An 18540-nucleotide genomic window follows, 5' to 3' on the forward strand; every position below is an offset into this window, starting at 1 on the left:
GCGTCTCACCTGTAGTAGGTGTAATACTGCAGGCTGCTGCGGCCCCGGCGTCTCACCTGTAGTAGGTGTAATACTGCAGGCTGCTGCGGCCCCGGCGTCTCACCTGTAGTAGGTGTAATACTGCAGGCTGCTGCGGACCCGTCGTCTCAACTGTAGTAGGTGTAATACTGCAGGCTGCTGCGGCCCCGGCGTCTCACCTGTAGTAGGAGTAATACTGCAGGCTGCTGCGGACCCGGCGTCTCACCTGTAGTAGGTGTAATACTGCAGGCTGCTGCGGCCCCGGCGTCTCACCTGTAGTAGGTGTAATACTGAAGGCTGCTGCGGACCCGTCGTCTCAACTGTAGTAGGTGTAATACTGCAGGCTGCTGCTGCCCCGGCGCCTCACCTGTACTAGGTGTAATACTGCAGGCTGCTGCGGCCCCGGCGTCTCACCTGTAGTAGGTGTAATACCGCAGGCTGCTGCGGACCCGGCGTCTCACCTGTAGTAGGTGTAATACCGCAGGCTGCTGCGGCCCCGGCGTCTCACCTGTAGTAGGTGTAATACTGCAGGCTGCTGCGGCCCAGGCGTCTCACCTGTAGTAGGTGTAATACTGCAGGCTGCTGCTGCCCCGGCGTCTCACCTGTAGTAGGTGTGATACTGCAGGCTGCTGCGGCCCCGGCGTCTCACCTGTAGTAGGTGTAATACTGCAGGCTGCTGCGGCCCCGGCGTCTCACCTGTAGTAGGTGTAATACTGCAGGCTGCTGCCGCCCCGGCGTCTCACCTGTAGTAGGTGTAATACTGCAGGCTGCTGCGGCCCCGGCGTCTCACCTGTAGTAGATGTAATACTGCAGGCTGCTGCGGCCCCGGCGTCTCACCTGTAGTAGGTGTAATACTGCAGGCTGCTGCGGACCCGGCGTCTCACCTGTAGTAGGTGTAATACTGCAGGCTGCTGCGGACCCGGCGTCTCACCTGTAGTAGGTGTAATACTGCAGGCTGCTGCGGACCCGGCGTCTCACCTGTAGTAGGTGTAATACTGCAGGCTGCTGCGGACCCGGCGTCTCACCTGTAGTAGGTGTAATACTGCAGGCTGCTGCGGACCCGGCGTCTCACCTGTAGTAGGTGTAATACTGCAGGCTGCTGCGGACCCGGCGTCTCACCTGTAGTAGGTGTAATACTGCAGGCTGCTGCGGACCCGGCGTCTCACCTGTAGTAGGTGTAATACTGCAGGCTGCTGCGGCCTCGGCGTCTCGCCTGTAGTAGGTGTAATACTGCAGGCTGCTGCGGACCCGGCGTCTCACCTGTAGTAGGTGTAATACTGCAGGCTGCTGCGGACCCGGCGTCTCACCTGTAGTAGGTGTAATACTGCAGGCTGCTGCGGACCCGGCGTCTCACCTGTAGTAGGTGTAATACTGCAGGCTGCTGCGGACCCGGCGTCTCACCTGTAGTAGGTGTAATACTGCAGGCTGCTGCGGACCCGGCGTCTCACCTGTAGTAGGTGTAATACTGCAGGCTGCTGCGGACCCGGCGTCTCACCTGTAGTAGGTGTAATACTGCAGGCTGCTGCGGACCCGGCGTCTCACCTGTAGTAGGTGTAATACTGCAGGCTGCTGCGGACCCGGCGTCTCACCTGTAGTAGGTGTAATACTGCAGGCTGCTGCGGCCTCGGCGTCTCGCCTGTAGTAGGTGTAATACTGCAGGCTGCTGCGGACCCGGCGTCTCACCTGTAGTAGGTGTAATACTGCAGGCTGCTGCGGCCCCGGCGTCTCACCTGTAGTAGGTGTAATACTGCAGGCTGCTGCGGACCCGGCGCAGTCCCATGTAACAACACAAAGCCCGCAGCTGCCAAACAATAGAGCGATTGTTATAAAGGGTCACGCTCCCAGGGCTCAGGGCGTACTCCTCCAGATATCACTCTCTAATCTCTGGTGGATGAAGAGAGGAGCAGTGAAACAGGAGGATTAGGATGAGCAGTGACATTAGTATCAGTGACCGGAGATGATGGGTCATTGCTTGCTGGACACGTGATGATTCCTGCACTGCGGGGGGTGACTCATCGGGATGATATGGTGATTGCTCATCAGTCTGACCTCATACACCGGGGGTCAGACCCTCTGGGGGTCCGTGCGGGGGTCCGGCAGTACTGTACCCAGACACATAGGTGACCTGCACACACCACATCATCCAGCAGGTAGGTCCCATGTGTACAGCTACAGGACAGAGGGGAGAAGGCTCCCGCTGCAGACAGGACAGAGGGGAGAAGGCTCCCGCTGCAGACGGGACAGAGGGGAGAAGGCTCCCGCTGCAGACAGGACAGAGGGGAGAAGGCTCCCGCTGCAGACAGGACAGAGGGGAGAAGGCTCCCGCTGCAGACAGGACAGAGGAGAGAAGGCTCCCGCTGCAGACAGGACAGAGGGGAGAAGGCTCCCGCTGCAGACAGGACAGAGGGGAGAAGGCTCCCGCTGCAGACAGGACAGAGGGGAGAAGGCTCCCGCTGCAGACAGGACAGAGGAGAGAAGGCTCCCGCTGCAGACAGGACAGAGGAGAGAAGGCTCCCGCTGCAGACAGGACAGAGGAGAGAAGGCTCCCGCTGCAGACGGGACAGAGGGGAGAAGGCTCCCGCTGCAGACAGGACAGAGGGGAGAAGGCTCCCGCTGCAGACAGGACAGAGGGGAGAAGGCTCCCGCTGCAGACGGGACAGAGGGGAGAAGGCTGTGTGAGGTCTGATTACACATCTCTCCAGGGACAATACATAACACTGGCTGCAGAGAGCACAGAGCACTGCAGTGTGAGGTCTGATTACACATCTCTCCAGGGACAATACATAACACTGGCTGCAGAGAGCACAGAGCACAGCAGTGTGAGGTCTGATTACACATCTCTCCAGGGACAATACATAACACTGGCTGCAGAGAGCACAGAGCACAGCAGTGTGAGGTATGATTACACATCTCTCCAGGGACAATACATAACACTGGCTGCACAGAGCACAGCAGTGTGAGGTCTGATTACACATCTCTCCAGGGACAATACATAACACTGGCTGCACAGAGCACAGAGCACAGCAGTGTGAGGTCTGATTACACATCTCTCTAGGGATAATACATAACACTGGCTGCAGAGAGCACAGAGCACAGCAGTGTGAGATCTGATTACACATCTCTCTAGGGATAATACATAACACTGGCTGCAGAGAGCACAGAGCACAGCAGTGTGAGGTCTGATTACACATCTCTCCAGGGACAATGCATAACACTGGCTGCAGAGAGCACAGAGCACAGCAGTGTGAGGTCTGATTACACATCTCTCCTGGCACAATACATAACACTGGCCGCAGAGAGCACAGAACAGCAGTGTGAGGTCTGATTACACATCTCTCCAGGGACAATGCATAACACTGGCTGCAGAGAGCACAGAGCACAGCAGTGTGAGGTCTGATTACACATCTCTCCTGGCACAATACATAACACTGGCTGCAGAGAGCAAAGAGCACAGCAGTGTGAGGTATGATTACACATCTCTCCAGGGACGATACATAACACTGGCTGCAGAGAGCACAGAGCACAGCAGTGTGAGGTCTGATTACACATCTCTCCAGGGACAATACATAACACTGGCTGCAGAGAGCACAGAGCACAGCAGTGTGAGGTATGATTACACATCTCTCCAGGGACAATACATAACACTGGCTGCACAGAGCACAGCAGTGTGAGGTCTGATTACACATCTCTCCAGGGACAATACATAACACTGGCTGCACAGAGCACAGCAGTGTGAGGTCTGATTACACATCTCGCCAGGGACAATACATAAACACTGGCTGCAGAGAGCACAGAGCACAGCAGTGTGAGGTCTGATTACACATCTCTCTAGGGATAATACATAACACTGGCTGCAGAGAGCACAGAGCACAGCAGTGTGAGATCTGATTACACATCTCTCTAGGGATAATACATAACACTGGCTGCAGAGAGCACAGAGCACAGCAGTGTGAGGTCTGATTACACATCTCTCCAGGGACAATGCATAACACTGGCTGCAGAGAGCACAGAGCACAGCAGTGTGAGGTCTGATTACACATCTCTCCTGGCACAATACATAACACTGGCCGCAGAGAGCACAGAACAGCAGTGTGAGGTCTGATTACACATCTCTCCAGGGACAATGCATAACACTGGCTGCAGAGAGCACAGAGCACAGCAGTGTGAGGTCTGATTACACATCTCTCCTGGCACAATACATAACACTGGCTGCAGAGAGCAAAGAGCACAGCAGTGTGAGGTATGATTACACATCTCTCCAGGGACAGTACATAACACTGGCTGCAGGGAGCACAGAACACAGCAGTGTGAGGTCTGATTACACATCTCTCCTGGCACAATACATAACACTGGCTGCAGAGAGCACAGAGCACAGCAGTGTGAGGTCTGATTACACATCTCTCCGGGGACAGTACATAACACTGGCTGCAGGGAGCACAGAGCACAGCAGTGTGAGGTCTGATTACACATCTCTCCAGGGACAATACATAACACTGGCTGCAGAGAGCACAGAGCACAGCAGTGTGAGGTCTGATTACACATCTCTCCAGGGACATTACATAACACTGGCTGCAGAGAGCACAGAGCACAGCAGTGTGAGGTCTGATTACACATCTCTCCAGGTACAGTACATAACACTGGCTGCAGAGAGCACAGAGCACAGCAGTGTGAGGTCTGATTACACATCTCTCCAGGGACAATATATAACACTGGCTGCAGAGAGCACAGAGCACAGCAGTGTGAGGTGTGATTACACATCTCTCCAGGGACAATACATAACACTGGCTGCAGAGAGCACAGAGCACAGCAGTGTGAGGTCTGATTACACATCTCTCCAGGCACAATACATAACACTGGCTGCAGAGAGCACAGAGCACAGCAGTGTGAGGTCTGATTACACATCTCTCCAGGGACAATACATAACACTGGCTGCAGAGAGCACAGAGCACAGCAGTGTGAGGTATGATTACACATCTCTCCAGGGACGATACATAACACTGGCTGCACAGAGCACAGCAGTGTGAGGTCTGATTACACATCTCTCCAGGGACAATACATAACACTGGCTGCACAGAGCACAGCAGTGTGAGGTCTGATTACACATCTCGCCAGGGACAATACATAAACACTGGCTGCAGAGAGCACAGAGCACAGCAGTGTGAGGTCTGATTACACATCTCTCTAGGGATAATACATAACACTGGCTGCAGAGAGCACAGAGCACAGCAGTGTGAGATCTGATTACACATCTCTCTAGGGATAATACATAACACTGGCTGCAGAGAGCACAGAGCACAGCAGTGTGAGGTCTGATTACACATCTCTCCAGGGACAATGCATAACACTGGCTGCAGAGAGCACAGAGCACAGCAGTGTGAGGTCTGATTACACATCTCTCCTGGCACAATACATAACACTGGCCGCAGAGAGCACAGAACAGCAGTGTGAGGTCTGATTACACATCTCTCCAGGGACAATGCATAACACTGGCTGCAGAGAGCACAGAGCACAGCAGTGTGAGGTCTGATTACACATCTCTCCTGGCACAATACATAACACTGGCTGCAGAGAGCAAAGAGCACAGCAGTGTGAGGTATGATTACACATCTCTCCAGGGACAGTACATAACACTGGCTGCAGGGAGCACAGAACACAGCAGTGTGAGGTCTGATTACACATCTCTCCTGGCACAATACATAACACTGGCTGCAGAGAGCACAGAGCACAGCAGTGTGAGGTCTGATTACACATCTCTCCGGGGACAGTACATAACACTGGCTGCAGGGAGCACAGAGCACAGCAGTGTGAGGTCTGATTACACATCTCTCCAGGGACAATACATAACACTGGCTGCAGAGAGCACAGAGCACAGCAGTGTGAGGTCTGATTACACATCTCTCCAGGGACATTACATAACACTGGCTGCAGAGAGCACAGAGCACAGCAGTGTGAGGTCTGATTACACATCTCTCCAGGTACAGTACATAACACTGGCTGCAGAGAGCACAGAGCACAGCAGTGTGAGGTCTGATTACACATCTCTCCAGGGACAATATATAACACTGGCTGCAGAGAGCACAGAGCACAGCAGTGTGAGGTGTGATTACACATCTCTCCAGGGACAATACATAACACTGGCTGCAGAGAGCACAGAGCACAGCAGTGTGAGGTCTGATTACACATCTCTCCAGGCACAATACATAACACTGGCTGCAGAGAGCACAGAGCACAGCAGTGTGTAGATCTGGCAGTGTGGATGATGGGGGTTATAGTAGAATGAGCGGTGTGATTGGCCGGCTGTATGAGGTGCACGTTGCGCTCTCCCTCGTTTCTGTGACTCACCGCGATCTGCAGCACAAATAAACAATTACGCGGATAGTACAACTGCGGGAGTGCGGGCCAGCCAATCACATCGCACCCTGGTCACCGTGGGAACATCATGTGTGGGAGGAGCATTTAAAGGGGACCCGTACTGTACTACAGCTGTGGATTCTGTACAATGTGTCGAGTGATCAGGTTATCCGGTCGTGTCCCTGATTCATCATCTCCTGGGAAAGCTGGGTGATAACCCATAAGGCTGGAAGTGTACATACACAGGCAGCTCTGCAGACATGGGGCCCGGTGTAGTCACTGGGGGGCCCTGCAGACATGGGGCCCGGTGTAGTCACTGGGGGGCCCTGCAGACATGGGGCCCGGTGAAGTCACAGGGGGGGCTCTGCAGACATGGGGCCTCACACAGTCACTGGGGGGGGGGGGCTCTGCAGACATGGGGCCTGGTGCAGTCACTGGGGGGGGGGGGGGGGCTCTGCAGACATGGGGCCCGGTGCAGTCACTAAGAGGGCTCTGCAGACATGGGGCCCGATGCAGTCACTGGGGGGGGCTCTGCAGACATGGGGCCCGATGCAGTCACTGCGGGGAGGGGGGCTCTGTAGACATGGGGCCCCGTGCAGTCACTGGAGGGGCTCTGCAGACATGGCGCCCAGTGCAGTCACTGGGGGGGGCTCTGCAGACATGGGGCCCAGTGCAGTCACTGGAGGGGGCTCTGCAGACATGGGGCCCAGTGCAGTCACTGGGGGGGCTCTGCAGACATGGGGCCTCGAGCAGTCACTGGGGGGGGCTCTGCAGACATGGGGCCCCGCGCAGTCACTGGGGGGGCTCTGCAGACATGGTGACCCGCGCAGTCACTGGGGGGGCTCTGCAGACATGGGCCCTATGTAGTGACTCGGGGGGGGGGGGGGAGTGGGGCTCTGCAGACATGGGGCCCGTTGCAGTCACTGGGGGGGCTCTGCAGACATGGGGCCTATGTAGTCACTGGGGGGGGGGGACTTTGCAGACATGGGGCCCGGTGCAGTCACTGGGGGGGGGGGGGCTCTGCAGATATAGGGCCTGTGCAGTCACTGGGGGGGCTCTGCAGACATAGGGCCTATGTAGTCACTGGGGGGGGGGGGCTTTGCAGACATGGGGCCCGGTGCAGTCACTGGGGGGGCTCTGCAGACATGGGGCCCGGTGCAGTCACTGGGGGGGGGGGGTTCTGCAGACATGGGGCCCTGTGTAATCACTGGGGGGGGGGGGGGCTCTGCAGACATGGGGCCCGGTGCAGTCACTGGGGGGGGGGGGAGCGGGGCTCTGCAGACATGGGGCCCGTTGCAGTCACTGGGGGGGCTCTGCAGACATGGGCCCTATGTAGTCACTGGGGGGGGGGGGGAGCGGGGCTCTGCAGACATAGGGTCTGTGCAGTCACTGAGAGGGCTCTGCAGACATGGCGCCCCGTGTAGTCACTGGGGGGGCTCTGCAGACATGGCGCCCCGTGTAGTCACTGGGGGGGCTCTGCAGACATGGGGCCCGGTGCAGTCACTGGGGGGGGCTCTGCAGACATGAAGCCTATGTAGTCACTGGGGGGGGGGGGCTTTGCAGACATGGGGCCCGGTGCAGTCACTGGGGGGGGCTCTGCAGATATAGGGCCTGTGCAGTCACTGGGGGGGCTCTGCAGACATGGGGCCTATGTAGTCACTGGGGGGGGGGGGGCTTTGCAGACATGGGGCCCGGTGCAGTCACTGGGGGGGCTCTGCAGACATGGGGCCCGGTGCAGTCACTGGGGGGGGGGGTTCTGCAGACATGGGGCCCTGTGTAATCACTGGGGGGGGGGGCTCTGCAGACATGGGGCCCGGTGCAGTCACTGGGGGGGCTCTGCAGACATGGGGCCCGGTGCAGTCACTGGGGGGGGGGGGGGGTTCTGCAGACATGGGGCCCTGTGTAATCACTGGGGGGGGGGACATTGGGCTCTGCAGACATGGGGCCCGGTGCAGTCACTGGGGGGGCTCTGCAGATCTGCAGACATGGGGCCCGGTGCAGTCACTGGGGGGGGGGGGGGCTCTGCAGACATGGGGCCCTGTGTAATCACTGGGGGGGGGCTCTGCAGACATAGGGCCTGTGCAGTCACTGGGGGGGGCTCTGCAGACATGGGGCCCGGTGCAGTCACTGGGGAGGGGGGGGCTCTGCAGACATGGGGCCCTGTGTAATCACTGGGGGGGGGGGGGGCTCTGCAGACATAGGGCCCGGTGCAGTCACTGGGGGGGCTCTGCAGACATGGGGCCCCATATGGGGGGCAGCGATGACGTGTATATGGGGGGCACTAGTTGCAGGCAGTCGGGGCTGAGCTGATGTGACGGGTCTGTCGGAGTGTAAAGGGTCTGATGTGTGTCCTGGGGTCTCGTCCTGTATTGAGTGGTTACACACAGCGCTACGATAACCAGGATAAGACGCACTGTGTGAACGCAGCTGCTGAACCGCAGGGTGTGTTCTCCAGGATTCCGGCCCCTCCCCTCGAGGTTGTAGCAGGACAGGCCCCGCCTCCTGCCCTGTGTCATACAGACGCCCCGCCCCTCACCAGTCACCGCGCTACTTCTCCTAGCAGACCCCGCCCACTCCGCTTCTAACCAATCACCGCCCGCCAGTGTTGAAACGTCATCTCATTACTGAGCCATACAGAGAGTATAGGGGTGGAGCTGTGTCTCAACCAATCAGTCATGCAGCCTCACGCACTCTGTCATTTGCATATGACTGACATTCCTGTGCCAGCCAATGAAGGTGCAGAGCGGGTGAGAGAACTGATTTACATATGAATGACACGGCGCGGACAGCCAATCAGAGGGCAGAGCGGTAAATGGGCATGCGTGGGGGGGTGAAAGGCTTCCCTCCTGCCCCCCCCCCCCGATATTCCTCTCAGAGAGAGACACAGAGAGAGGGGCAGTGAATGGTGAGAGGATGTCACAGGCCGGAGAGCGCGGCGCGGGAGGCTGCTGACACCCAGGAGAGGGACGCCGACACCCGGATACTGAGGAGAGAGACCCCCCGGGAACATAGAGACCACAAGGAGAGAGACCCCCTGATACTGAGGAGAGAGACCCCCGGATACTGAGGAGAGAGAGACCCCCCGGGTACAGAGAGACCCCCGGATACTGAGGAGAGAGAGACCCCCTGATACTGAGGAGAGACCCCCCCGGATACTGAGGAGAGAGAGACCCCCTGGGTACAGAGAGACCCCCGGATACTGAGGAGAGAGAGACCCCCCTGATACTGAGGAGAGAGACCCCCGGATACTGAGGAGAGAGACCACAAGAAGAGAGACCCCCTGATACTGAGGAGAGAGACCCCCCGGATACTGAGAGAGACCACAAGAAGAGAGAGACCCCCAGATACTGAGGAGAGAGACCACAAGGAGAGAGAGACCCCCTGATACTGAGGAGAGAGACCCCCGGATACTGAGAGAGACCACAAGGAGAGAGAGACCCCCTGATACTGAGGAGAGAGACCCCCCGGATACTGAGAGAGACCCCCAGATACTGAGGAGAGAGACCCCCAGATACTGAGGAGAGAGACCACAAGGAGAGAGAGACCCCTCTGATACTGAAGAGAGAGACCCCCGGATACTGAGGAGAGAGACCACAAGAAGAGAGAGACCCCCAGATACTGAGGAGAGACCACAAGAAGAGAGAGACCCCCGGATACTGAGGAGAGAGACCCCCGGATACTGAGGAGAGAGACCACAAGGAGAGAGAGACCCCCTGATACTGAGGAGAGAGACCCCCGGATACTGAGGAGAGAGACCACAGGAAGAGAGAGACCCCCTGATACTGAGGAGAGAGACCACAAGAAGAGAGAGACCCCCTGATACTGAGGAGAGAGACCCCCGGATACTGAGAGAGACCCCCAGATACTGAGGAGAGAGACCACAAGGAGAGAGAGACCCCCTGATACTGAAGAGAGAGACCCCCGGATACTGAGGAGAGAGACCACAGGAAGAGAGAGACCCCCTGATACTGAAGAGAGAGACCACAGCAAGAGAGAGACCCCCTGATACTGAAGAGAGAGACCCCCGGATACTGAGGAGAGAGACCACAGGAAGAGAGAGACCCCCTGATACTGAAGAGAGAGACCACAGCAAGAGAGAGACCCCCTGATACTGAAGAGAGAGACCCCCTGATACTGAAGAGAGAGACCCCCTGATACTGAAGAGAGAGACCACAGCAAGAGAGAGACCCCCTGATACTGAAGAGAGAGACCACAGCAAGAGAGAGACCCCCTGATACTGAGGAGAGAGACCACAAGAAGAGAGAGACCCTCGGATACCGAGGAGAGAGACCACAAGAAGAGAGAGACCCCCGGATACTGAGGAGAGAGAGACCACAAGAAGAGAGAGACCCCCTGATACTGAGGAGAGACCCCCAGATACTGAGGAGAGACACCACGCCCTTGATACTGAGTAGGGAGACCCCAATACTGAGGACCCCCCATATACTGACAGCTAGAAACTTTTAGAGAGACCTCACGAGACCCCAAGCTGAAAAGTGACACCTTCAGAACCTGCTGCCCGGAAATCTTGAGTGGTGACCGGAGGTACCTGACCATCTCCAGAGACCCCCAGAATCTGACATTAGACATCTCTGGAGCCTGGCAGCTGTCTAACCTAGACAGCCCCAAGACTGAGAGACCTCCACCTGCAGTGACAGCCCCAAGACTGAGAGACCTCCACCTGCAGTGACAGCCCCAAGACTGAGAGACCTCCACCTGCAGTGACAGCCCCAAGACTGAGAGACCACCACCTGCAGTGACAGCCCCAAGACTGAGAGACCACCACCTGCAGTGACAGCCCCAAGACTGAGAGACCTCCACCCGCAGTGACAGCCCCAAGACTGAGAGACCTCCACCCGCAGTGACAGCCCCAAGACTGAGAGACCTCCACCCGCGGTGACAGCCCCAAGACTGAGAGACCTCCACCCGCGGTGACAGCCCCAAGACTGAGAGACCTCCACCCGCGGTGACAGCCCCAAGACTGAGAGACCTCCACCCGCGGTGACAGCCCCAAGACTGAGAGACCTCCACCCGCGGTGACAGCCCCAAGACTGAGAGACCTCCACCTGCGGTGACAGCCCCAAGACTGAGAGACCTCCACCTGCGGTGACAGCCCCAAGACTGAGAGACCTCCACCTGCGGTGACAGCCCCAAGACTGAGAGACCTCCACCTGCGGTGACAGCCCCAAGACTGAGAGACCTCCACCTGCGGTGACAGCCCCAAGACTGAGAGACCTCCACCTGCGGTGACAGCCCCAAGACTGAGAGACCTCCACCTGCAGTGACAGCCTGGAGACACTGAGAGACCTCCACCTGCAGTGACAGCCCCAAGACTGAGAGACCTCCACCCGCAGTGACAGCCCCAAGACTGAGAGACCTCCACCCGCAGTGACAGCCCCAAGACTGAGAGACCTCCACCCGCAGTGACAGCCCCAAGACTGAGAGACCTCCACCCGCAGTGACAGCCCCAAGACTGAGAGACCTCCACCTGCAGTGACAGCCCCAAGACTGAGAGACCTCCACCTGCAGTGACAGCCTGGAGACACTGAGAGACCTCCACCTGCAGTGACAGCCCCAAGACTGAGAGACCTCCACCTGCGGTGACAGCCCCAAGACTGAGAGACCTCCACCTGCGGTGACAGCCCCAAGACTGAGAGACGTCCACCCGCAGTGACAGCCCCAAGACTGAGAGACCTCCACCTGCAGTGACAGCCCCAAGACTGAGAGACCTCCACCTGCAGTGACAGCCTGGAGACACTGAGAGACCTCCACCTGCAGTGACAGCCCCAAGACTGAGAGACCTCCACCTGCAGTGACAGCCCCAAGACTGAGAGACCTCCACCTGCGGTGACAGCCCCAAGACTGAGAGACGTCCACCCGCAGTGACAGCCCCAAGACTGAGAGACCTCCACCTGCAGTGACAGCCCCAAGACTGAGAGACCTCCACCTGCAGTGACAGCCTGGAGACACTGAGAGACCTCCACCCGCAGTGACAGCCCCAAGACTGAGAGACCTCCACCTGCAGTGACAGCCCCAAGACTGAGAGACCTCCACCTGCAGTGACAGCCTGGAGACACTGAGAGACCTCCACCTGCAGTGACAGCCTGGAGACACTGAGAGACCTCCACCTGCAGTGACAGCCTGGAGACACTGAGAGACCTCCACCTGCGGGGGCACTGAGAGACCTCCCCCTGCGGGGGGCACTGAGAGACCTCCCCCTGCGGTGACCCGGTGTGCCGCCATGTTGCCGCCCTGATCACCTGGAGATGCCCTGTGTGTGGCGCCTGTCTCTGCCATGTGATTTGTTATTGTTTGGAGCGGGCACACTACACCCCCAGGACCTGCACCCCTCCATCCTGCTGGGTGAGGGGGCATGATACCCCTGAGATGTCAGTGAGCACTCCCGAGGCTTCGTGACCACCCTGCGGCCAGCATGTTCTCGTCTGAGCGGACCCCCAGTGCCCGCGGCCTCAGCATGTTTGGTTAGTGCACTAGTAGTAGTGGCATCACTACGCAGCAGATCTGGGTCAGCGGTGCTGTTGTGTTGTAGCTGTGAGTGGGCGTCCTCTGCCTGGTGCAGCCGCCCTCCCCCGCACCGCCCTGACACGCTCCGCTCCCTGGGACAGCCCCTGGTTGTAAATGATTTAATAAAGTCGTGCATCCAGGGGAGAAGGGGGCAGAGCCTGCGCAGAGCTGCAGCTTCGTCACAGTGGGGCCCCACAATATCTGTGCCAGCCCCAGCTACACATGGATTAACCCCGTCCTGCCTGCAGGAGTACAGGCATGTTTGATGGCCATGGGGGGGGGGGCAGTAGATCTATTGGCAGCATTGTACCCTACAAGCTGGCACCTTGCTGCAGTCACCCATGCCACCCCCCGGATGTTGGCTAAACCTGGGGGCGGGGGGGGGGCGCTGATTTTCATGTGCTTGCTTGGCACGGATGTCAGGATAGTCTCTGGTTGGCATTATGGAGCCTCCCACACCCTGGGGCTCAAGTCTTTCTCAGAAGAGATTAGAAAACTATGGCTGTATAATCCCAGAAGCAGCGCCACCCTGCTCCACAGGTTGTGTCTGGTATTACAGCTCAGACCCTCCCATACAGTGGAGCGGAGCTGCAGTACAGGACATGGACAGGGGTGGCGCCGTCTGACGGATACCACCATTATTTTCTATATCTTCTGAATGTGGATGAAAGATGAAGGTAATTGCATCTGCTCAGAGCTTTCTCTTAAAGGGACCGTTACAGATATGAACTCTTTCTTCTTAGAGACCTCTATTGTCCGCTGTTATCTGCTGTTTCCTGATCATGCTGTGCACACATACGGCTTGTCTCTCCCTCCTCCTGTGTGATTGTGTGCACGTGGCTGCTGCAGGGGGCGCTGTGGCTGCTGCAGGTGGCGCTGTGGCTGCAGTGGGGCGCTGTGGCTGCAGGGGGCGCTGTGGCTGCAGGGGGCGCTGTGGCTGCTGCAGGGGGCGCTGTGGCTGCAGATGGCAGGTCCTGGCTGTTGGGTGCTGGCACTGAGCGGAGCCGGCAGCTCGTGTGCGCTGCCGTCATCCTGTGTTGGCATGGTGTGCGGTACAGACAGCGGCCTTGGCGGCTCCAGTGTAGGGTAAATGTGTCTCGTTCGCTGCGGAGCCCGTGCGGTTTTAGTTTTCCAGCCGTTTTCTAACAGCAAGCAGAGATGTGGATGCGCTGACTGTAAACCTCTGATTGCTTGGCAGTTGAGCAGGCGGAGTGGACAATGGTGTTGTGCCACAAGTAGTTATCATGTGGTAATCTATAGTTTAGTGGGGGCTGACTACTGGGACCGCGCTGATTGTGGGGGGTCCCCGTTCCCAGTAGTGGGGCACACGCTCCACTTTCTCCTACGTTCATTGCCATGATCTCTGGGGGTTCCATTGTCTGATGTAAACTTAAGACAACCCCTAAGTTCAGCCTGAGCTTACTGATTCATGTATGAAATTACTGGCATTCAACCAACATTACTTCACTTTCTCATTGTGGCTTAATAGGGCTTTCAGGGTTTTTGGAAAGCTGGGTGATAGCCCCCTGTAGCTTCAGAAAGAAAAGGGGGGCTGTTACTGTTCCAGCTGGAGCCCCTAAATGCATCACAGATCAGTTGATATTGGGACAGAGCCCCTCCATGTTTCTGGGAAGGCCATTCCACCCCCCACCCCTCTATCGCGGCTCCTGTATCCCCTCCATTATTCGGGGAGGTCAGACCCACCACTACCGCGGCCTCTGTATCCCCTCCATTATTCGGGGAGGTCAGACCCACCACTACCGCGGCCTCTGTATCCCCTCCATTATTCGGGGAGGTCAGACCCTCCCTCTATCGCGGCTCCTGTATCCCCTCCATTATTCGGGGAGGTCAGACCCCCCCACTACCGCGGCTCCTGTATCCCCTCCATTATTGGGGGGAGGTCAGACCCCCCCCACTACCGCGGCTCCTGTATCCCCTCCATTATTGGGGGGAGGTCAGACCCCCCCACTACCACGGCTCCTGTATCCCCTCCATTATTGGGGGGAGGTCAGACCCCCCCACTACCGCGGCTCCTGTATCCCCTCCATTATTGGGGGGAGGTCAGACCCCCCCACTACCGCGGCCTCTGTATCCCCTCCATTATTCGGGGGAGGTCAGACCCCCCCCACTACCGCGGCCTCTGTATCCCCTCCATTATTGGGGGGAGGTCAGACCCCCCCACTACCGCGGCCCCTGTATCCCCTCCATTATTGGGGGGAGGTCAGACCCCCCCACTACCGCGGCCCCTGTATCCCCTCCATTATTGGGGGGAGGTCAGACCCCCCCCCCACTACCGCGGCCCCTGTATCCCCTCCATTATTGGGGGGAGGTCAGACCCCCCCACTACCGCGGCCCCTGTATCCCCTCCATTATTGGGGGGAGGTCAGACCCCCCCCCACTACCGCGGCCTCTGTATCCCCTCCATTATTGGGGGGAGGTCAGACCCCCCCACTACCGCGGCCTCTGTATCCCCTCCATTATTCGGGGGAGGTCAGACCCTCCCACTACCGCGGCCTCTGTATCCCCTCCATTATTCGGGGGAGGTCAGACCCTCCCACTACCGCGGCCCCTGTATCCCCTCCATTATTGGGGGGAGGTCAGACCCCCCCACTACCGCGGCCTCTGTATCCCCTCCATTATTCGGGGGAGGTCAGACCCCCCCACTACCGCGGCCTCTGTATCCCCTCCATTATTGGGGGGAGGTCAGACCCCCCCCACTACCGCGGCTCCTGTATCCCCTCCATTATTGGGGGGAGGTCAGACCCCCCCACTACCGCGGCCTCTGTATCCCCTCCATTATTGGGGGGAGGTCAGACCCCCCCACTACCGCGGCCTCTGTATCCCCTCCATTATTGGGGGGAGGTCAGACCCCCCCCCCCACTACCGCGGCCTCTGTATCCCCTCCATTATTGGGGGGAGGTCAGACCCTCCCACTACCGCGGCCTCTGTATCCCCTCCATTATTCGGGGGAGGTCAGACCCTCCCACTACCGCGGCCTCTGTATCCCCTCCATTATTCGGGGGAGGTCAGACCCCCCCCCCCACTACCGCGGCCCCTGTATCCCCTCCATTATTCGGGGGAGGTCAGACCCTCCCACTACCGCGGCCTCTGTATCCCCTCCATTATTGGGGGGAGGTCAGACCCCCCCACTACCGCGGCCTCTGTATCCCCTCCATTATTGGGGGGAGGTCAGACCCCCCCCACTACCGCGGCTCCTGTATCCCCTCCATTATTCGGGGGAGGTCAGACCCTCCCACTACCGCGGCCTCTGTATCCCCTCCATTATTGGGGGGAGGTCAGACCCCCCCCCCCCACTACCGCGGCTCCTGTATCCCCTCCATTATTCGGGGGAGGTCAGACCCCCCCACTACCGCGGCCTCTGTATCCCCTCCATTATTGGGGGGAGGTCAGACCCCCCCCCACTACCGCGGCCTCTGTATCCCCTCCATTATTCGGGGGAGGTCAGACCCTCCCACTACCGCGGCCCCTGTATCCCCTCCATTATTCGGGGGAGGTCAGACCCTCCCACTACCGCGGCCTCTGTATCCCCTCCATTATTGGGGGGAGGTCAGACCCCCCCCCACTACCGCGGCCTCTGTATCCCCTCCATTATTCGGGGAGGTCAGACCCCCCCCTCTATCGCGGCTCCTGTATCCCCTCCATTATTCGGGGAGGTCAGACCCCCCCCACTACCGCGGCTCCTGTATCCCCTCCATTATTCGGGGAGGTCAGACCCCCCCACTACCGCGGCTCCTGTATCCCCTCCATTATTCGGGGAGGGCAGACCCCCCCCCCCCACTACCACCACTTCTTGCCCCTCTCTCAGCTCTGATGTTTCCATAGTCCTCTATAACTAGAGATTTGTAGGATCCCAGAGCCTTGGACTCTCAGTACTGGGTGCAGACTGTGGGGTGATCAGTGGCCTATACTTGCAGCTTTGGCTGTAACCAGAGTCTACTCTCCCCTCTTCTTGGGTCACGTTGTGGCTCTGAGGTTGTAAGGAAAGTCACAGCGAGTCTGAGAAAACAGGAACAAGAACAAAGGAGACCTTCCTGAATGTAGGGTGCGCCCCCGCCGGCTCACCAGGGCCCGGCCACCATCTGATGCCAGGGGGGCACTGCATGCCAGCAAGTTCTGGCATCCTTTTTCAGTATCTCTGTTTGCTGCCAGTGACTGGTGTCGGTCTTGTTCTGCATGTGGGTTTGGAGGATGATCAGGTTTATTCTTGTCAATGCTCAGCATTTTTGTGTTCATCCTGAGCCTTTTGGTTCATGAGCTGCACCTAGAACTGTAGTGAGGACCGGCACTAGTGGGGCATTAGGACCTGTGTATGTGCATAAGGGTCTGTGTAAGAGCTGCAGGGGTCTGTGTAAGAGCTGCAGTGTAATGACATGTGAATCTCCCTGACTATAACCCTTCCATGTGTTAATGTCATGTTCTCTTTCTTCCTTTAGTCTGGACTAACGTGGAGCCGCGGTCCGTTGCCGTCTTTCCCTGGCATTCCCTTGTCCCATTCTTGGCTCCCAGCCAACCAGACTCCTCCGTCCAGCCATCAGAGGGCCAGCAACCGGTCAGCCACCCCGGGGCCAGCAACCAGAGCAAAGGTATGACTCAGGATCATGGCCATCAATCTATTAGCACTGCTGCATGATGTATCTCCTCCTGTACAGCCTGCAGGGGTCCTGTGTACTGTATACGAGGGGATGTGCTGCTGCATGATGTATCTCCTCCTGTACAGCCTGCAGGGGTCCTGTGTACTGGATACTAGGGGATGTGCTGCTGCATGATGCATCTCCTCCTGTACAGCCTGCAGGAGTCCTGTGTACTGGATACTAGGGGATGTGCTGCTGCATGATGTATCCCCTCCTGTACAGCCTGCAGGAGTCCTGTGTACTGGATACTAGGGGATGTGCTGCTGCATGATGTATCCCCCTCCTGTACAGCCTGCAGGAGTCCTGTGTACTGTATACGAGGGGATGTGCTGCTGCATGATGTATCTTCTCCTGTACAGCCTGCAGGAGTCCTGTGTACTGTATACGAGAGGATGTGCTGCTGCATGATGTGTCCCCTCCTGTACAGCCTGCAGGAGTCATGTGTACTGTATACGAGGGGATGTGCTGCTGCATGATGTGTCCCCTCCTGTACAGCCTGCAGGAGTCCTGTGTACTGTATACGAGGGGATGTGCTGCTGCATGATGTGTCTCCTCCTGTACAGCCTGCAGGGGTCCTGTGTACTGTATACTAGGGGATGTGCTGCTGCATGATGCATCTCCTCCTGTACAGCCTGCAGGAGTCCTGTGTACTGGATACTAGGGGATGTGCTGCTGCATGATGTATCCCCTCCTGTACAGCCTGCAGGAGTCCTGTGTACTGTATACGAGGGGATGTGCTGCTGCATGATGTATCTTCTCCTGTACAGCCTGCAGGAGTCCTGTGTACTGTATACGAGGGGATGTGCTGCTGCATGATGTGTCCCCTCCTGTACAGCCTGCAGGAGTCCTGTGTACTGTATACGAGGGGATGTGCTGCTGCATGATGTATCCCCTCCTGTACAGCCTGCAGGAGTCCTGTGTACTGTATACGAGGGGATGTGCTGCTGCATGATGTGTCCCCTCCTGTACAGCCTGCAGATGTCCTGTGTACTGT

At 58.0% G+C, this 18540-nt stretch overlaps 1 protein-coding gene across 8 annotated transcripts in view; it reads left to right on the forward strand.

Annotated features, from left to right (window-relative positions):
* Nucleotides 1–18540, forward strand: part of CIC (capicua transcriptional repressor) — an 89854-nt gene that overhangs the window by 43241 nt on the left and 28073 nt on the right. For all 8 annotated transcript variants that reach the window (XR_011848168.1, XR_011848169.1, XM_072113761.1 and 5 more), the window contains exon 3: nucleotides 17349–17498. Coding sequence is in view for 6 of the 8 variants with exons in the window: in XM_072113761.1 (XP_071969862.1) it covers nucleotides 17349–17498 (150 nt within the window). In the remaining 2 variants the exon portion in view is untranslated. The remainder of the gene's footprint in view (nucleotides 1–17348; nucleotides 17499–18540) is intronic.

The sequence above is a fragment of the Engystomops pustulosus genome, chromosome 6 (genome assembly GCF_040894005.1).
Source record: "Engystomops pustulosus chromosome 6, aEngPut4.maternal, whole genome shotgun sequence".
NCBI classification, from domain to species: domain Eukaryota; kingdom Metazoa; phylum Chordata; class Amphibia; order Anura; family Leptodactylidae; genus Engystomops; species Engystomops pustulosus.